This window comes from Ceratotherium simum, chromosome 33 (genome assembly GCF_057802395.1).
Source record: "Ceratotherium simum simum isolate JZ-2026a chromosome 33, ASM5780239v1, whole genome shotgun sequence".
Lineage (NCBI taxonomy): Eukaryota > Metazoa > Chordata > Mammalia > Perissodactyla > Rhinocerotidae > Ceratotherium > Ceratotherium simum.
This window is the reverse complement of record NC_141932.1, coordinates 4,770,783-4,788,874: the sequence shown is the minus strand read 5'-3', so window position 1 is coordinate 4,788,874 and position 18,092 is coordinate 4,770,783. Positions and strand designations below refer to the sequence as shown.

Below are 18,092 nucleotides of genomic sequence, written 5' to 3'. Positions count from 1 at the left end.
GCCCCGGGGAACTCGGAGGGGCAGAGCTCCGGAAAAGAGGCCTGAACTCTACCGGGTGGGCTATTTGGACTCGGGGCGCGGCAGCAGGAGGCGGGACTCAATGTCCTCTAGCGGAGGCGGCCACCTGAGAGAACAGAGCATCTCTGAGCGGAGGTTTTCACTCGCCCGCCAGGAGGCGATAATGCGACATATCTGTCTCCCGGAAGTGCCCCCTATGTCGCCTGCTGCGCCTGCGCGTCCGGAGAGGAGCGGGCACGCTTACGCGGTTGCTACGGCAACCAGGAGGTCAGCCTTGCTTAACGGTCTGGAACTCAGTACCTTCCCTGGAGGGAGGGAGCGTCTCGCGCACGCGCGCTGGGGGCTCTGAAACCCGCCCCCTTCCGGAGCAGTCAAACCGCGCCTCAGACTGGCCTTTACGCAGGCGCAAAAGCCCATCTCGCGCCCCTCCTCTACCACTCTGCGCAAGCGCACAAAGCCGCGCTACCAACCTCCGCAGCGGTCGCGCGCACTCGTCACCCTACGGGCTACTTTTGTCTCGCGCAACCTTCTTAGGCCTTCTGCGAGATCGGCCGTTCTTTTCCTCCACACTCCCCACCCGGAGAGCCAGGTGCCGAGAGCCGGGACCCCGCCCCTTCTCCGTATACCTTCCCCTGACCCACTTCGCCTCCGTCCTCCCTCCCTTTTCGGTACCCAAAGCCGGAAGGGGCCGAAGTGCTGACGGAAAAAGCCGAAGCTGTCTCCCCTGACTGAGGCCGTCCCGAAGCGGTGGCGGAAGAAGCCGAAGTTCTCCGTCGAGGGAGGAGAGAGCGAGTGGAATCTCCGGAAAGAGCCGAAGCTTGGAATCGAGTTTAATCTCTGGCAGAGCCCGAGGGCGGGCGCTGGAAACCTTCGCAAAGTGCCAAGGCCTGGGACGGTTAGGATTGTCGGAAGTAGACGATTGTTTGGACAGCGCCAGCGGAGAAGAGCAGGAAAAATCTGTGGACGCTGCCAAAGACTGGGACGGTTTGAGTTGCCGGAAGAAGCCGAACTCTTGAGGGGGAGGGCTGGGCGCAGAGGAACGCGAGGACCTACGGAAACACTCGAACATTGAGGAGCTAATTTCCGAAAAGTTACGAAAACCTGGCAAGCCGGCGAAACCCTCGCTTCGGGTGTTTTCGGAAGCAGCCGAAGCTGCCGCTCCCAACTCCTTCTTCTACGGTCCGGAAGTAGCCGACTCGTTTCGGAGCCGGCTCTGGGGGGGAGGGCCGGCGGGCGGGGAGAGAGGGGGCGGAGCCGGGGCGGGGCGGGCGGGCGGCCTGGGCTTGATTAGGTAGGAGGCGGCGGAGCGGCGGCGGCCGGAAGTAGCCGAAGCGAGCGGCGGAAGTAGCCGAAGCGGCCGGAGCGGGCGGGCGGCAAGGCGAGGCGAGAGCTGCACAGGGCCCTACGCGGCCGCCTCAGCATGTCGGACTTCGACGAGTTCGAGCGGCAGCTCAACGAGAATAAGCAAGGTGAGGGCGCCGGGGGTGCGAGGCGGCGGGCGGGGCGGCTTTTGGCTTCTCTCCGCGGCCCCCGCCATTTTCCCCCTTGCTTCCCCCTCCTCTCAGGGCCGCGCGGCGCCCCCCCTCGTCCCGGCGCGCGCCTCGTTCACGTGACCGTCCGGCGTGCAGCCGCGCGCGGGAGGGGAGGGGGCGGCGGGCGCGGGCCCTGGGCGCATGCGCGCCGCGCTCGGTTCCGCGCCCCACGTGGTCCCGGCGGAGGCGGCGCGGGCTCGCCGGTCGTCCGCTCGCAGGGTCTTTTTTTTTAATAATACAGAAAGGAGATGATATATACGTATCGGGTCCCGAAATCCCTCGTTTTCTCCCGATGCCTGGGCACTTCCGCTTCCGGCCGGGCGCGCGTCTCGGCTCTCCACGCCCCCTTTGTTCCAAAATGGCGGTTGTGAGCCCCCCCCTTTTCACGTGGGCGCGGGCTGGGCAGGGCGCGGGGTCGGCCGGCCTTCTCCCGCTGTCGCCCTTTGCGCCGTGTCCTGCGGAGGCGCCCGCCGGGATCCCCGCCCTGGTTCTGGTCGTGGGGCGCCTCGGGTCAACGCGGGGGACGCACGCGGGTTTTCTCCTGAAAGGGGGGCGTCTCGTGTCTTCCTAAAGTGTCCCTCCCACGCGCGGGCACTCTCCTTACATGTTCCCACCATTGCAATAGGGGGCGTCCCTCATCCCGCCCCAGCTGGACACAAGCCCCGCGTCCCGTCCAACCCCAGGCTCGAGGCACCTAGAGTCAGCCTCGTAAATCGCCTGAACGTGGAGATGAGGAAACAGGCTCTGAGCGCGCAGGGGGATCTGGTCCAGTGGGGAATCGCAGGGGAGGGTGAGAGGCAAGTCCTCCTCGGGATGCCGAGTTAGCACCGGGCCGTGCAGGTGCCGATCAGTTTGGAGGCTCCAAGATTATTAGAATTGGGAAAGTCGCTAGTTAAGAAATCCCTCTTGTCGCTCTGTTTCGGTTTAAGAGTGAAGAAACTTAGGCTGAGGGAAGGTGGGGGGCTTGAGAAGGGGCGCAGCAGTTCTTTTTCGAATCCAGCCTAGAGTTGGGTAAGGGGCGGCTGGGTGAGGAGACAGCGCCTGGGGAAGAAGCCACGTTGATGGGTGCCCGCGGGGCGTCTGCATTTACGTGAGGTGTCGCCTAACAGCGCAGGCTTGGGAGCTGGGCGTACCTGGTTTACATGTCTACTTTGTTGCCTCGTAGCTCTGCTACTTGAATATTTTTGTGCTTGTTTGTTTCGTCTGTGGATTGATTGTTATTGTTTTTTTGTTACTGATTTTTCGGAATTAATAAGGGTGGTAGCAGTGATAGGTAAACTCCTAGCGTTTTTTGTTAAGCTCTTTGTGTGGTGTTTTCTGAGTGGGTCATTGTCACAGCTCTGTGAGGCTGAAATGATTTTTTTTCATTTAACAGAGAAGGAAACAGGCTCAGAAAGTTTAAAAACTGTCCCAGGCCTGGTTAGAGGCAGAGCTGAGATTAAATGGGATACCATATGTAAAGTGTGTGGCGTGTGGTTTTGTATACACTAAGTGTCTAATAAGTGGTATTTCTTACTGTGAAATCATCTGTAGCGTAGTGAGCTCGTTCTTAGGAAGTAGAGGCAGGTCCTCGGCTCCCTCAGAGATGGTGTCCAAGTTGAGGAATGGCAGGGAAAGGTGTTGTACAAATGTCATTCTGCCAAGTCTTCACACACCTGGTGGGTAGACATGATCCTCGTTTAAAAAAGAGAAAGCGGAGTGTTAACAGGTTCGATTGCTTTTTCGTGGTTTTATGCAGTTGGAAAGCAGGAAAGCTGAAACTGACCCTGAGGCCTGGTGGCTGCAAGGCCAGGTTCCAGTACCTTGGTCCGCCAGGTGGAGCTGGTTGAGCCCTTCTTTGAGGCTCTTGCTGCCGTGCCCCTGGGTTCTTGTCCCCACTGGTATGTGGAGGCCAGTCCTTCAGCCCTGGACCATCTGTGTTGGTGGCGCTGATCCCACAAGGTGGCCACAGCGTTTTGAGCCGCTGAAGCTCCCTTTCTGTTCTGATCTGTCCGGGATCAGTGTGTGTCTGGGAGGGGGAGCTCTTGCCTTAGGGGGAAGCTCTGCCCACGTGTTTGTGTCTGTGGGCTGGCCTCTTCCCAGCTTCAGCCCCTGCCTAGCAGTACCTGTGTTTGCAGGGAATTAATTTCCTTGCCTGGGTCCCAGGTACCCAGCTGGCGTCACTGCTCCCTCTGTGTCGGTGTCTGTCTGCCTGCTTGTCTGTTTTGGAGCCTTAGCAGCAGAAGAGGCACTTGGGGCTGCCCATCTCACAAGCGTGGAGCCAGAGGCCCAAAGCCCCAGGCCAGCGCTCCTCCCTGTGCCCAGTGCCATGCCTGAGTGCCTCCCTCCTACTTCACACTGCTGGCCCGGGCCCCTGACCGTCCGCTTGTCTTGCCAGTGTTTATTTTTTTGTTTTACGTGCAAGGAGATAATCTCATTGTTATTAGTGGTTTCAGCCGGATCCTGGAGTGTTCTGCCTGACCTGCGTTTAGAAACGTAGCCTGGTGCTTAACTGAACTCACTGACATGACAGGATGAACATTCAGGCTTCACCACGTTCTTGCTTTTTGGCCTTGGGCCAGTCGTGTGACCACCCCGCGCCTCAGTTTCCCTCTCTGTAACGGGAGCCCCCAGCGTGTTTTCCCAAGGATCAAGTGCAAGTGAAGCTATTCAGCAGGGTTTCAGGAAGCGTCCCAGTGTTTGCCACTGTGTTTTTTTCCCTTGTAAGGTGCATATTTTTCCTGGGTTTTTAGTGATTCTGATGTTGAGATGCATTTACAAAAAGTTCATATTTAATTAAATCATAAAAACAACACAAAACACTGGATGAGGTTAAAGTTCGCTTGGACGCGCTCTGCTTATGGCCTCTTCCGCCTCCTGTCCCCAGACACGTGGTGGAGTTTATAGGTACGTTAACATGTGGCTGACAGGGAGTTGAGTCAGTGGTGTCTTTGAACCAAGGAAACAGAGTACAGTGCAGCGCGTGAGTTCCTGGTTTAGCCTGCACCTCCTTCACAGGCTGAGAGGTCTGTTGGTGGCAGTGGTGTCTGTGGTTTTGTTGGCAAGGTTGTGCTTGTTCTTAGGCACCACCCCCAGGCCAGTGAGGGGTTGAAGGATGACTGGAGGCTGGTCTAGAGCTGGCGGATAGCTCCAAGAGAAATTCCTGGCCCCTGGCCCCCAGCCCCCAGCCCCAGCCCCCAACATGCCCCCCCAGCCCAGGGCTGTGAGGCTGAGGGACTGAGGGAGTGAGCTGGCAGGGTGGGGTGGTTTGGGATTCAGGTCTGGGTGGGGCAGTGGGCAGGGTATCTGTCCCCATTCCAAATTCAGAAAGAGGGGCCTCTGGGGAGGGTGGCCTGCGTTATTTACCTGGCTGGGAAGGTATGGGTTGGGTTTGCCTACTTCCTGGGGATATGAGATCCTGCCTGGCACCTGACTCCCCAGGCCTGATGGTGGGGCTGTGGGTGCCAGCTGGTTGAGGAGGTCTTTCCTAAGGGGTCACTGGGTCCCTTCAGGAAAACATCATTGGGTCTCTTGATTCCCCAGCCTCTAGCCCTGCCCCTCTCAGGGACGACCCTGGGGTCAGGCCCCTCAGCCCTCGAGGGGGACCAGGAGCCAGCCTCCTCTGTCTTCTCTGGCTCCCCAGCTCCTCCTGAGCATCCTCAGGTATCTTACACCCCGGGGGCATTTCCAGGCCCTGTCCCCTCAGGTAACCAGCTCCCATCCCCCTGGTCCCCAGGTCCCTGGACTCACTTGTGGACCCAGGAAGCCTGCTTTCTCCCTTCCTCCATCAAATCCCGTCCCTTTGGGGGTGGCCTTCCTGGGGCTTGGGTCATAGCCACCAGTGCGAGGGTGGGCTGGGCCGGGTCCTCCCTCAGCTCATCCTCCTGCCCCCCACCCTTGCCCAGAGCGGGATAAGGAGAACCGCCACCGGAAGCGCAGCCACAGCCGTTCTCGAAGCCGGGACCGCAAGCGCCGGAGCCGGAGCCGGGACCGGCGAAACCGGGACCAGCGGAGCGCCTCCCGCGACAGGAGGCGAAGAAGGTACCAGGGCTCGGGGACCTCCGCTGGGCACGGATGGGGGGAGCCAGCCTGGGAGGGGAGCAGTGGGGGTGTCCCTACACTTAGACTGTGTGTGCTGCTGTGTCCCTGGGCCTCTGTGGCCTCTCTCTCTGTGTGTAACTAGGGGAGGGGTTTGTTGCTGATCTGTCTTGAATTCAGGTTTTTCCCTGTTTCTTTGATTTCGCATAGTTTCCGGTGGGTTGTTGGGGGCGAGTCTGGAGACAGAGTGTTGATTCTGCCTCTTCCTTCAGAAGGGGCTCCCCCCCTTCCCTGAGTGAGGGTCTTTCCTTCTTTTCTACTCTTTCTCTGGTTCTCTGTGGGACTCTTGTCTTCAGGGTAGGGCTGCATGCCGCCTCCCGGGAAAAGGGAGTTTTTGGAGCTGGCCAACATCTCCCCCCGGGCCCCTTTCTGGTTCTGAGATGTTGATTTTCTGTTCTTCTCATGCCTCCTCCCTTCCTAGGCTCCCTTCTCTGTTCCCTCTGCTGCCTTAGGTGAGGGAGGGCGGGGTAGGTGACAGTCCTTCTGTCTCCTTCCATTTTAGTGTCTCCGACCTGAAAGTGGTCTGTCTGGCCCTTTTTCCCTTCCTCTTTCCTGGGGTGGGGGGTTTTGGGGGGGATTGGCAGGGCCGAGGGGGCCTGCTTGCCCCCTGTTTGCCTCGGCCCTGTCCCCGGCCTCGGGGCTCAGTGCCCTTGGGGGGGTGTGGTGTGTGGGGGATCGAGGGTCCCAAGTCACTCTCCCCATGCCTTTCCCTCCCCCACCAGCAAACCTTTGACCAGAGGCGCTAAAGAGGAGCACGGTGGACTGATGTGAGCTTCTCTTCTTGTCCGTTCCCCTGACGTCCGCTCCCGTTGCCTCCCTCCGTGCATCCTGCCCTGCCCTTGTCCAGCCCTGGCCCAGGCACTGGGGAAGAGATTCCACCTGCCCTGAAACGAGCACGCTCCCCCACGCTTGGGCGCGGTCCTGACCCAAATCCTCTCTCTCCTGGAGAGAGCTGAGTTACTGGTGGGAAGCCAAGGGGAGCCTGGGGGGCTCGCAGGCCCACCTTTGGTCAGACTGAGGTCGCCCTGCCCCGCTCTCCCTTCCCCCTCCCCCAGTCGTTCCCCTCGCCATGAGAAGAAGAAGAAGGTCCGTAAATACTGGGACGTGCCACCGCCCGGCTTCGAGCACATCACGCCCATGCAGTATAAGGCTATGCAAGGTAGGCGCTGGCCGCCGCTCTGTCATTCGTTGTTCTGCATTTCTGCTCCTGGTGGTTGAGGAAGCAGACCCCCATTCTTGGGGGGAAGGGGCAAATGAGGTTTGTGCTGTGGGCTTTCAGCCTCTGCCTCTTTGAAATCCCCGTGGGGGAGTGGGGATGAGGCCTCCATTGGGCCGCTGTCAGGATGCCTGGCTTCTCAGAGGCAGCAGTTCGGGGCGGGTGCTGTGGCTGAGCTGGTCCATCTGAGCCTGTCAGGGCACCGGCCCCGCTACCGTAGACGAGGACAGGGGGCTCTTGGAGTGCATGGGGCGGTCCTGGGGTGCGGGGCCAGGGTTGCCCTGATGCCGTCTGATCCTGTTCCGTTCCTCTTGAAGCCGCGGGTCAGATTCCAGCCACCGCCCTTCTCCCCACCATGACCCCTGATGGTCTGGCCGTGACCCCGACGCCGGTGCCCGTGGTCGGGAGCCAGATGACCAGACAGGCCCGGCGCCTCTACGTGGGCAACATCCCCTTTGGCATAACTGAGGTACTGCCCTCCCCTGCCCATACCCTGCCCTACCCTCTCCCGACTCCCACCCGCTCCTCTCCTCCGTTCCCTTCCCCAACCTGCACGGGTCAGACTCTGCTCCTGCAAGACCCCCCGGCCCCCTCCCAGACGGACCGATGGAGTTGAGCCAGCCAGGGGCCGGGCTGGGGGTGGCCCTCTCCCTCCCTCCTCTTCCCCTCTCCCGTTTCCCCTCCCCCAACCTCCTCCAGCAACCCAGGGCTCAAGCACACACAGAACGTACCTACGAATCCGAATCTGAATCGAGAGAGACAGAGAGGGAGACTCGGACACACACACACAGACGCACGCTCCCCTCAGTGTTTTCTGACACGCCTCTCGTTCTCTGCCGCCTGTCCCCATCCTCTCCCACATCCCTCCCGTGGTCGCTGCTCTTTTGTTTTTGATCGCCCTGACCCCCACCTCCCTCCCCTCCTCTCCCCTTCCCCTTTCCCCACCCCCTCCCGTGGCACCCCCTGAGAATCCCGAGATCAAAGAGTTGTTTCCATTTCTCTTTAAAGTGAAATATTGTGGGGCTGAGATCCCTCGTAGCAACAAAAAGTTTGCTACCATCGTCGAAGGCAAGTAAGGTCCATTCTGACTTTCTCAACCTGCACTTTGCTACATTTGATAAACCAGCCCCCGGACTCCAGGGCCAGATCCCTCCACATCACTCTTTTCTTCTCCCCTCCCGCCCACCCTGCCCCCTCTCCCTCCGCCCTGCGTCCCTCCGCCCCTCCCCTCTGTCCCTTTGCTCTGCTCTCTGTCCTGCTGCTGCGCTCCACTTTCCTACCACCTCCGTGTTGTTGTCGCTGCTGGACTTTTCTCTTTCTTATGTGTTCTGTCTTCTTGTTTCACTGGTTTGTGTTTTTTCTCCTGTCCTGTTGTGATTTTCCTGCATCTTTTGTGAACGCTCTCTTCATCTCTCTCTTTCCTGTGGTTGGGGCCCCTGTGGCTCTCCCCACCCTCCTGTCTCACCTCCTGGCCCCTGGCTGCCGCTTGCCTCTGCCTCCTCCCTGTTGTCTTTCATTTTCTCCTGCTTCTTTTCCTACCGTGGACTCTATGCCCACTGTATTCCCCTGTTCCCGCCCCCTCCCACCCCCTCATCCCTCCTCCCTCTCCCCTTACCCCCAAACCCCTCTGTGTCTCCCTCTCTCACCCTTCCCCTCCTCTCTCCACCTCCCTCCCCCGCCCCCCCCTGTCTCCTATTCCCTCTGCAGGAGGCCATGATGGATTTCTTCAACGCCCAGATGCGCCTCGGGGGGCTGACTCAGGCCCCCGGCAACCCGGTCTTGGCTGTGCAGATTAACCAGGACAAGAACTTTGCCTTCTTGGAGGTGAGCTGGGTGCGGGGTGGACTGGGCGTGCATGCTGCTTCGGCTCCCGCACCCAGCAGCAGCCTTTGTTTTCCCTGGGCCGTTCTGCGCTCTCTTCTCCACTGGCTTGCTGTCCAGAGCTCCCAGGGGCTGGGGGGCTGGTCCGGCCACTCGGCCGTGCCCTTCACCACCCCCTTCTCTTTCCTGCAGTTCCGCTCAGTGGACGAGACCACCCAGGCTATGGCCTTCGATGGCATCATCTTTCAGGGCCAGTCGCTGAAGATCCGCAGGCCTCATGACTACCAGCCCCTGCCTGGCATGTCGGAGAACCCCTCTGTCTATGTGCCTGGTGAGTGGGGTTCTTGTCCCACCTTCCCCTCTCCAGCCCAGCTGGAGCTATTTGGGAAGCGGTGTGAGTGCTTCGGAATCAACTCGTCTTCTCGTCCAGTCCCCCAAACCTTTGGGAGTTGGGTGTTCTCCCTGCTTGGTAGAGGTGGCCCAGAGAGGGTGGATTGATGTGCTTGAAGATTCACAGGTCGTAAGTCGCAGAGCTTCGACCAGAACAAGGGTATTGTGGGAAGCGAGGGGCCTCCGGCTCTGCGACCTTGGGTCACTGAGCATGTGTGCGCACGCGCGGGTCAGCGGTTTGTCAGGAAAGCTCCTGGTGTGGGCTCCCGCACCTGGGCGTTCTCTCCTTTTTTGTTTCAGTGTTTCTGTTCGCCTGTGCTCTGGGCCGTTGCCCACAGCCGTGTCAGTATCCTCCTGGGTTGGCAGATGAGATAGCAGACCTAGGGCTGGCAGAGCCTTTGGTGAGGGCAGATAGTGAACACGGGCTGTGCAGGCCGTAAGTAGTTGCAGTGACTGTGTCCGTGGCTGCAGTGTGAAAGCCGCAGCCGCCACCTGAACCAATGGGCGTGGCTGTGTCCCATGCGCCTTGACGTCTGTGGACACCGACATGCGGCTTTCCTGTGGTACTCACGTGTCACGAGACAACTTTGAAAAGCTTGCCGGCTGTACAGAAACAGGCAGCAGGCCGGACTCGACCCACAGGCTGTGGTTTGCTCATCCCTGTGGCCAGCAGATGGGGTGTGAGGATTCGGGCCTCTGAGGCCCTGTTGGAGTGTGCAGAGCACAGTGGGGTTGGAGGAGCCCGTGCTGCTGTAGCTGAGCTGGGAGGCCCGGGTCTCAGGCCCCTGGCGTTGTTCTGGCAAAGATGGGGTGAGCACTGGTGTGCGCTGGGAGTGAAGGGAGTAAGCCAGGCCCTTGGGGTTAGAGAATGGGGGGTTCTGCTGGCTGAGGCTTCGCACTGAAGGACGCCTTTTAGAAACTGAGTCAGCACTTTGCAAATCGGGGGATATGGAGTCTTGGGGCAGCACCTCGGGACTTGGACTGGGTTCCGGGCTTGTCTCCAGTGCCATCATAATGGTTTGGGTAAATTCATTGCGTCTCTAACTTTTTTAAAAGTCGAGGGAAGATGCATACTGACATTCTTCATGTGTACAGCCTGGTGACTTTATGTTGTGAATACATGTGTGGGACCATCTCCCACATAAGCTCCAGAACGTTTTTTTGTGCCTGTTCCTGGGAAATTTGATGTGTTTTAACTCATTTTTAATTACCTAAGGAGACCACCCACTTGCCAACGCTTACTGTGTCAGGCACTGTCCCAAGTGTGCTCCGTGGATCATCTGCTTATCTTTGTGACAGTCCCGTAGTACAAGGGTTGGCAAGTGACAACTAGGGGGCCAGATACGGCCCACTGCCTGTTTTTTAAATAAAGGTTTATCGGTATAGCTGTGCTTGCTCGCGCATCATCTAGGCTGCTTTTGTGCTGTGGTGGCTAAGGTGAGTAGTGACAGAGACCACCTGGCCGAGAAACTGAAAATATTTACTACCTGCCCTTTACTGAATAGGTTTGCTATCCGCTGCTTGCGGAAACTGTGACCCGAGGCACAAAACGAGTCAAAACTTGCTCAGGGGCATGATTAGTGGTATTCCCAGTGAGGTGTTTTGATTCCAGAGTCTAGGCGCCTCCTTCCCTGTACTGCCTCCTCCTTGTGGAAACGAAGGCCTTGCAGACACGGGGATAGTTGCTCTTGACCACCTTCCCTTAGCCACAGGCTGTTTTCTAGAGGTGGCCATTACTACAATTAAGCAGTAAAGAGATTATTCATTGATCTTCTTGCTTTGGGATTTGCCTACCCGAGGGATCTGGGGCTCCACGTCGCTTGTGGCGGGGTGAGTCTCTTCCTTTGTGAGGGTGGTGGCAGGAAGGAGGATTCTGCCAGTAGGTCAACCACCCTCTGGTCCAACTTTCTGTGTAATAAAGCTAATGTTTTGATCTGCCTTTCTCTTCCAAGAAAAAAAAAAAAATCAATTGTATGACTAGAGGGGAAAAGCACTTGATAAAATTTAACAGACCTTATTATCTGGAAAAGAAACATTTCAGGAACCTAGAAGGCAACTTCCTTTCCTTGATAAAAGGGTAGGGCCCTGAAACTGTAAGCGTGCGTAGTCTGGAGTTGTGAACCTTAAATGCGTTCTCACTGATGTCAGGTGCCACTGTCCAGTGCTGATGTGGGATCCTGGTCGGTCCTCTTAAGACCAGATGGAAACCGGGAGTAGGGAGAGCCAGAGCTGTGTTTGGGAGACAGGAAGGCACAGTAGTCTTTGGATTTGTGAATCAGTTTATCCCTGAGCCTCTGCCCTGTGCCAAACTCACCCAGGGGTGAGTCTGACTTTGCCTCAGGAGGCTCCTGCCTGTGGGGTGTCACCCACTCCCTCCGCAAGATCTTCCTCTGCCACGCCCTGTGGTCGGTGCTGGGGGCACAGCGGTGCCCGAGGCAGTGATGGTCCTCCTGCCGAGGCAGAGGTGACTGCTGGCGCCAGAAGAGATTGCTTGGTTATGGGGGGTCCAGGGCCGTCTTCAGAGGGGAGGGGAGGCTTTAGAGCTGAGGACGGGAGGTAGCCCCTCGGGCAGAGAACAGCTGTGTGAAGCAGGGAGGAGCCTGCTGCTGGTGTGTTTGGAGGCCTGCCTGTTGTGTCAGGAAATGACGTGGTCAGGGGCTTGATTTGGGCGCTAGGATAGACCTGGGTTCCCAGTGTGCGTTGCCCTTTCCCGGCCGAGTGACCTTGAGTAGGTCGCTCTCCTCCCTTGTCTGCGTCAGAGCCGAGTGTCCACGAGGGGTCTGCAGTCACTGCGGCACTGACGGACCACCCCTAGTGCTGGCCCAGGCCTGGCCTCAGGCCCCGTCTTACGTCCGCACTCTGCACAGATTGTTCTCATCTACACCCTCTGCAGAAGGTGCGAGTGCTCTCCCCATTTCACAGATGAGAACACTGAGGCTCAGTGGAGCCTTCCTTGGTGCTATACCCCAGATTTGAACCTAGGGAGCCTGACCCTGGTCCCCCTCAGCACGATGCGCTTCCCTGAGGTGTATGGCATAGTGGATACAGCCCGGACCTGACCGCTGGCGTTCACCTGGCTCTGCCACTCACCCGCTGGGTGATGTAACCTCTGCTCGTATTCTCATCTGCTGTTGGGCAGAATAATGGCATTCGTGCAAAACCCTTAGCTTGCCGAGAGCTGCCTGTGGAGTTGGGCGAGTGTGGGCCCAGAAGAAGGGAGGCCCCTTCTGCCTCTGTGACCTCAGGCTAGTGGTTACTCCCTGTGCCTCGGTTTACTTCTCCTAGACTGTGGGTAGGGTTTTGGAGAGCATTGGGGGAATAAATTGAACGTGGTGCTTAGCCTGTGGTGAGTGAATGCTGGGTCCGTAGCCCCTGCTCCCTGTACAGTGCTTCCGAGCATCCCACCTTGGACAAGTGGGGTGTCTGTGGTCTGCACGCCCCATGGCACCCCCCTGATCAGGCTCAGCTCTGGCGATCCGAGTGGTTGGGTTGGTGCCAGCACTTCTGCAGGGTGATGTGAGTGTGGGCTGGAGGGGCTGAGTGGGTAGTGGGAGAGGGAGCACCCTCCCATGGGCCCAGTGGCTCAGTGTTTGAGGCTCTTTCTCCTTCCTCATCTCACCTGTTCCTCCCCCAGGGTCAGGAGCAGGTGGGGTGGGGCCGCTTGGTGCTGGACTGCAGAGGAAGGGTAGGCCGTGCGGCCGGCGGTAGTGGGCTTTGAACTTGGAAAGTCAGGAGCAGGTCAGGCTAGATGGGTGGTGGTCCGCGTTTCCATCCTCTTGTGTCCAGGTGCCAGGCTGGGGCTCTGCACAGCTCAAGCCCCATGGGAATGCTCCAGGAATTGAGTGACACATTTTGAAGCCTGTGGGGCATTGGGCTGAGCCACCTGGCAGGTGCTTGTCTCTGAATCCAGAGTTCAGTGGAGAGGGCAGGATTGGGGGCGGATGCACAGTGGTGGTTGCACCCACTGAGCTGACCTGACCCTGCTGTGTCAGCCCCTGCTGGGCGCCAGGGACAGAGTGCTGATTGAGCTGGGCATGTCCTAGTCTTCGCGGACGCCAAACAGCAGATCCCTCCAGTGTCACATATGACTGAGGTCAGAGCGCAACTTGTGAGTGTGACTTGCTGGGGTCTGCGTAGCTGTGCCAAGTGCAGGACCATGGAGGGAGGGAACCTAGAGGCTTGATGGGGAGACCTGATTTAGGCAGCAGTGACGGGACAGGGCTCCGAGTTGAGGCCTGAAGGATGAAGAAGGGGGTTATGTGTCATCATGATCCCTCAACAGTAGGGCCAGAGGCATGTGACCTGTGAAGGTCACACAGTGGCAGGTGGTGGGTTGAGTGTGAGCTCAAGTCTTGGTGGCCCCAGGGTGGGAATTATCGCTGCTGTTCCATGCTGGTGTCTATCACAGTGCATCCTGACGAATGCTGCTAGAGTGAGACTCGGAGCCTGGGCAGGTTTGGGAGACACAGCATGTTCTCTGTCCCCTGGCTGCTGGAGTGGGGTGGGTGTGGACGGGGAGCCGCGGGCCTCTCCTTGCAGACTTGCCCAGGTCCTGGGTAGTGCTCTTGTGCTGGGAGTCAAGTCTGCCTCCTTCCTTCTTCCCTCAGGAGTCGTGTCCACCGTGGTCCCGGACTCTGCCCACAAGCTGTTCATCGGGGGCTTACCCAACTACCTGAATGATGACCAGGTAGACCCTCGCCTCCTCCCAGCTTCCCTCCCCCCCCCCCCCCCCCCCCCCCCGGCCTTGGCCCAGACAAAGCCTGATGGCATCTCGGCCCGCTGCAGGTGAAGGAGCTGCTCACCTCGTTTGGGCCTCTCAAGGCCTTCAACCTGGTCAAGGACAGCGCCACGGGGCTCTCCAAGGGCTACGCCTTCTGTGAGTACGTGGACATCAACGTCACGGATCAGGTGAGCCTGGGCCCTGATGCTGCCTCGCCCACCCCCGCCCCCTGCCCCGCTCTGTGTCCACGCGGAGGTCTCCCCTCGGGATGGGCGGGAGGAGGCCAGCCTCGAGCAGGGCCCCGAGTGGGGGACTCGGCCCCTTTCCCTCAGTTACGGCTCTTTCTAAGCTCTCACCCCTTGCCTTCCCCTCTCCCCCACCAGTACCTGGCTCTGGGGTATTGGGGCTTGGGGGGAGGTGTCAGGCTCCTGGCCCCTGACCCGCACCTCTCCCCTGCACCCCCTACCCCTCATCCTCCAAACACAGGCCATTGCGGGGCTGAACGGGATGCAGCTGGGGGATAAGAAACTGCTCGTCCAGAGGGCAAGTGTGGGAGCCAAGAATGCCACGCTGGTGAGCCCCCCGGCACGTCATCTTCCATTGGCTAGAGGGACACCTGGGGGGTGGGACTGGGTGGCGGGACTAGGGGCAGGTCCTCCTAAGCTCTGCCCCTGGCTTTCTTGGGCTGAGCTGGGAGTGGGTGCCTGGGCCTTCAAGGGCAGGGCCCAGGTTTTACTGGGACAGCATCTGAGGGAGGGCTGGGCCGGGGAGGCGGGCCTCGAGAGAGGACGGCACGGGCTGGATCAGGCCCCGTGACGCCCCTGTTCCCCGCTCACCCTACAGAGCACCATCAACCAGACCCCCGTGACCCTGCAAGTGCCGGGCCTGATGAGCTCCCAGGTGCAGATGGGCGGCCACCCGACCGAGGTCTTGTGCCTCATGAACATGGTGCTGCCCGAGGAGCTGCTGGACGATGAGGAGTATGAGGAGATTGTGGAGGACGTGCGCGACGAGTGCAGCAAGTACGGGCTTGTCAAGTCCATCGAGATCCCCCGGCCTGTGGACGGCGTCGAGGTGCCTGGCTGCGGAAAGGTGTGTGTGGGGGTGTCCTCTCCCCCCCACCTCTCGCTCTGTTGCTGTCTTCTTTCTCGCTCTCCCTCACACACACACCCACTCTACTACTATAGCCCAGAGAGGTGTGTGGCCCTTCGGTAGGGGGTTGGGAGTACAGTGCAGTACTGCCATGGCCGAGGACTTGGGCTCTATATTGACGCAACTTTGGTTCAAAACCTGGCTCTGTTATGTGACCTCGTGCAAGTGGTTTGGCCTTGCCTGTGGACTGGGGAGGAAAGTGCTAAAAGTAGTCACCACATAACCCCACTGTGTCTTCCGGGTGCCCTGTTCTTTGCTAAGCTCACCTGTGTCACCCCTGAACTCTCACGGCAGCTCCTGGAGCCCCTCCTCGGAGGACAGGGCCCACACGGTCAGGTGTCTGATTCTTGCGGTCTGATTTCCCAGCCCACTGCGTCCTGTCACGTCCAAGCACTGTGCCAGCTGTCAGAACCTCACACCACGCTTCGGGAGGCGGGGAGTGTGCATGACTTGAGTTTACCCATCCTCTCACTCAGTGACTCAGCGAGGTGCCTTTCCTGTTCTCAAGCAGGCCAGGTCCTGGGGGGGTGTTGATAGAGTCATGTATGCTACATTAGGTAGTAGCAGGGAAGGGAGCAGGATCGCGCTGGGTGCTGTTTTTGGATGGGAAGGTCAAAGTCAAGGTCAAGAGGTGGCGTCAAGCAGGCTCCAGTGAGGCAGGTGGGGTGCTGGGCAGAGGGTGCAGTGAGTGCGGAGCCCCCAGGGCAGAAGTGCTCAGTGTGGTTGGGGACGGCAGGGAGGCTGGTGTAGTTCGAGTGGAGGAAAGCAGAGAGCAGTGGGTGCTGAGGTAGGGGCTGGGGCCCGGCGAGGCAGGTCTTGTAGTGAGAAGATTGGTGTTCTTTTGAGTGAGGAGGGAGGAAAGCCTTTGATAGGCGTTGGGTGTGGTTGAATGCCTGACACTCAGAGATGGTCCCTGTAGGAAGATGGACGAGGGTGGGCATGGAGCGCAAAGCAGGGACTTAGTCTAGTCCTGCAGAGCGGGGACCTGCAGGCTGGAATTTGGATGGGGCAGAGGTGACGGCCGTGTGATCGCTGGAGCTTTGTGAACTACCAGCCTGCTGTCGGCTTGGGGAAAGATGGTGACCTGATGTAATGTAGGAGTGGGAGGCTGGAGAGAAGTGAATGGATTTGGGAGTCACATCTGCCTGGAAATGCCCAGGCCCTGGTGGGGAGTTGGGGATGCCAGGAGAGGGAGGGAGGAGTCAGGTGGGGTGCTGCGACTTCAGGCCTTGGTGACTGGGTGGAAACGGCCGGTGAGAAGCATGGGAGCTGAGCAGGTTTCAGGGGAGGGGGACCACGGTCAGTGTTGAGGGCCTGGCTTTGGGGTCCTGAGACAGCCCAGCAAAGAGGCGTAGGAAGCAGTGAGCTGGACAGAGCCGCGTTCTAAGCATGGGGTCCGATAAAACGCAGGCACCATTGACACACTCATCTGGTTCAGGTGTCAGGCCGGATGAGCTTGCTCCTCCAGCAGTGGAAAGAGCATCACGGGGCGGGGAGCGGGGGAGGAGAGCAGAGGGCAAAAGGGACAGGGCAGGAAGAGGAGGGTGGGCACCGGAGGGCGGGCAGTGTTTCATCTCGCCCGCTCTTCACTGTGGGGTGGTGGAAACACGTGGTCCCTGACCATGTCAGTTTTGTTCGGTGCTGTCATCGGCACTAGAAGGGAGCCCGGCTTGCATAGGGGCTGAGTAAAAATTTGGGGGAAGAACTAAGGGAAAGACTCTGCCTGGTCTCTGGGATCAGCCTGCCTGTTTTCTTTTTAAACCTTATCATCATTCTTTTCAAGCGTACTTAAAAGTAGAGAGAAATTACCCTAGTGATGTAGTAACATTAGAGCATATCATTTAAGTTGTATTACAGCACATATAGCAGTACTGTAGTGCCCCAGCACCAGGTTCAAGTTACTAGTATCCTGTCATTCTTTGTTTCTATGTTAGCTTCTCTTTTTTTTTTTGCTGAAATAATTTAAAGCATATCTCACGTATTATATTTCACCTGAGATACTTAAGTGTGTTTCTTTCTTGTGGAATTGGCTTAACACAGTGATCTCTGCTCTGGGGAGCTCACCCCTCTTCCCTGTGGCTCTTGATTCAAGCCTGCCTCTGCTCTTTCTCACTCTCCACACATCTGCATGTCTGCTCTGTGCTCTCTTGTTGTTTGATCCTGGGGTTCTGGAGGATGTTGGGGTAAATGCCCCCAAACCTGTGGTGAGGCCCTCTTTCCTTGCCTCTCACTCCCCAGGAGTTCTGGGTTGGGGAGATGCTGGCTGGTTGCTGTGAGCAAGCTGGCTCATCCTTGGAGGTGGAGAGGCCACCTTGCCTTCACAACCTGCCTCTTGTTCCTGCAGATCTTTGTGGAGTTCACCTCTGTGTTTGACTGCCAGAAAGCCATGCAGGGCCTGACGGGTCGCAAGTTCGCCAACAGAGTGGTTGTCACAAAATATTGTGACCCCGACTCTTACCACCGCCGGGACTTCTGGTAGAGGCCGTGGGGGAGGGCGGGGGCAGGGCTGGCTGGGGGCTTCTCCCCCTCCCGCCCCCCCTCTTTTCCCTCTCTGAAGATGATGGGCAGAGGAGTGACAGCCGAGTGACAGCCGAATGACAGCCGGCAGCAACTGGAATGGCAGCAACTAAGGGTGGGGGGTGGGGGTAGGGGTTTGGGGTGGGAGGGGACTGGGGAAGTGCGCACACAGGCCCACACAGATACACACACCCACAGACACAGAGGGAAGGGGTCGGGATGGGGAGGGGGTGCACAGCAGGGCGGGGTAGGACCCCCATAGCCCCTCTCCAGAACAGCCTCTCCTCCCTTAGACCCCGTTTTTCCTCTCCTTCTCCACGTAGAACATAGCGTGTTTATATTTTATGGCCAAACTATTTTGAATTTTGTTGTCCGGCCCCGTGCCCTGCCCTCTCCCTTCCAGGACCACAGCTCCCGTCCTCTTGGCCTCTGGTCCTCCCTGGTTTCTTATGTAGTCGATTCTCTCTTCAGTCTCCCGGACCTGCCCCCAGCCCCGTGGCCCCTGTCCCTCTCCTACTCTCTGTGGCAGTTTCATATTTGCTAAGACGAATTTGCTCATTAAACATTTTGTTGTATTTTACTTTATGGAGCTGCTCTGTGTCCGGTGTGTGTAACTCCCTCCCCGGTAGTTCCCTGGCGGTTCCCTAGG

General features: G+C 58.6%; 1 protein-coding gene across 2 annotated transcripts; it reads left to right on the top strand.

Moving 5' to 3' along the window:
- Nucleotides 1-1,317: 1,317 nt before the first annotated feature.
- U2AF2 (U2 small nuclear RNA auxiliary factor 2) lies at nucleotides 1,318-17,560 on the top strand. 2 transcript variants are annotated; one of them, XM_087421077.1, is made up of 12 exons: nucleotides 1,318-1,487; nucleotides 5,435-5,570; nucleotides 6,350-6,394; nucleotides 6,683-6,786; nucleotides 7,161-7,312; nucleotides 8,551-8,667; nucleotides 8,857-8,995; nucleotides 13,662-13,741; nucleotides 13,840-13,962; nucleotides 14,261-14,347; nucleotides 14,618-14,866; nucleotides 17,271-17,560. In XM_087421077.1, exons 1-12 carry the CDS (start codon nucleotides 1,439-1,441, stop codon nucleotides 17,403-17,405), a joined length of 1,416 nt encoding a protein of 471 aa, XP_087277203.1. In that variant the 5' UTR covers nucleotides 1,318-1,438; the 3' UTR covers nucleotides 17,406-17,560. The 2 variants fall into 2 exon arrangements, with proteins under 2 accessions (XP_087277203.1, XP_087277202.1); XM_087421076.1 differs by having other exon boundaries at nucleotides 14,261-14,359.
- Nucleotides 17,561-18,092: the final 532 nt, after the last annotated feature.

What these genes read in the sequence shown, in the direction of transcription:
- U2AF2 (XM_087421076.1), top strand. Translation starts at nt 1,439, where the DNA reads ATGTCGGACTTCGACGAGTTCGAGCGGCAGCTCAACGAGAATAAGCAA. An exon ending in TCCCCTTTGGCATAACTGAG is followed by an intron (nt 7,313 to 8,550) that starts GTACTGCCCTCC and finishes TTCCCTCTGCAG; the next exon opens with GAGGCCATGATGGATTTCTT. An exon ending in ACATCAACGTCACGGATCAG is followed by an intron (nt 13,963 to 14,260) that starts GTGAGCCTGGGC and finishes CTCCAAACACAG; the next exon opens with GCCATTGCGGGGCTGAACGG.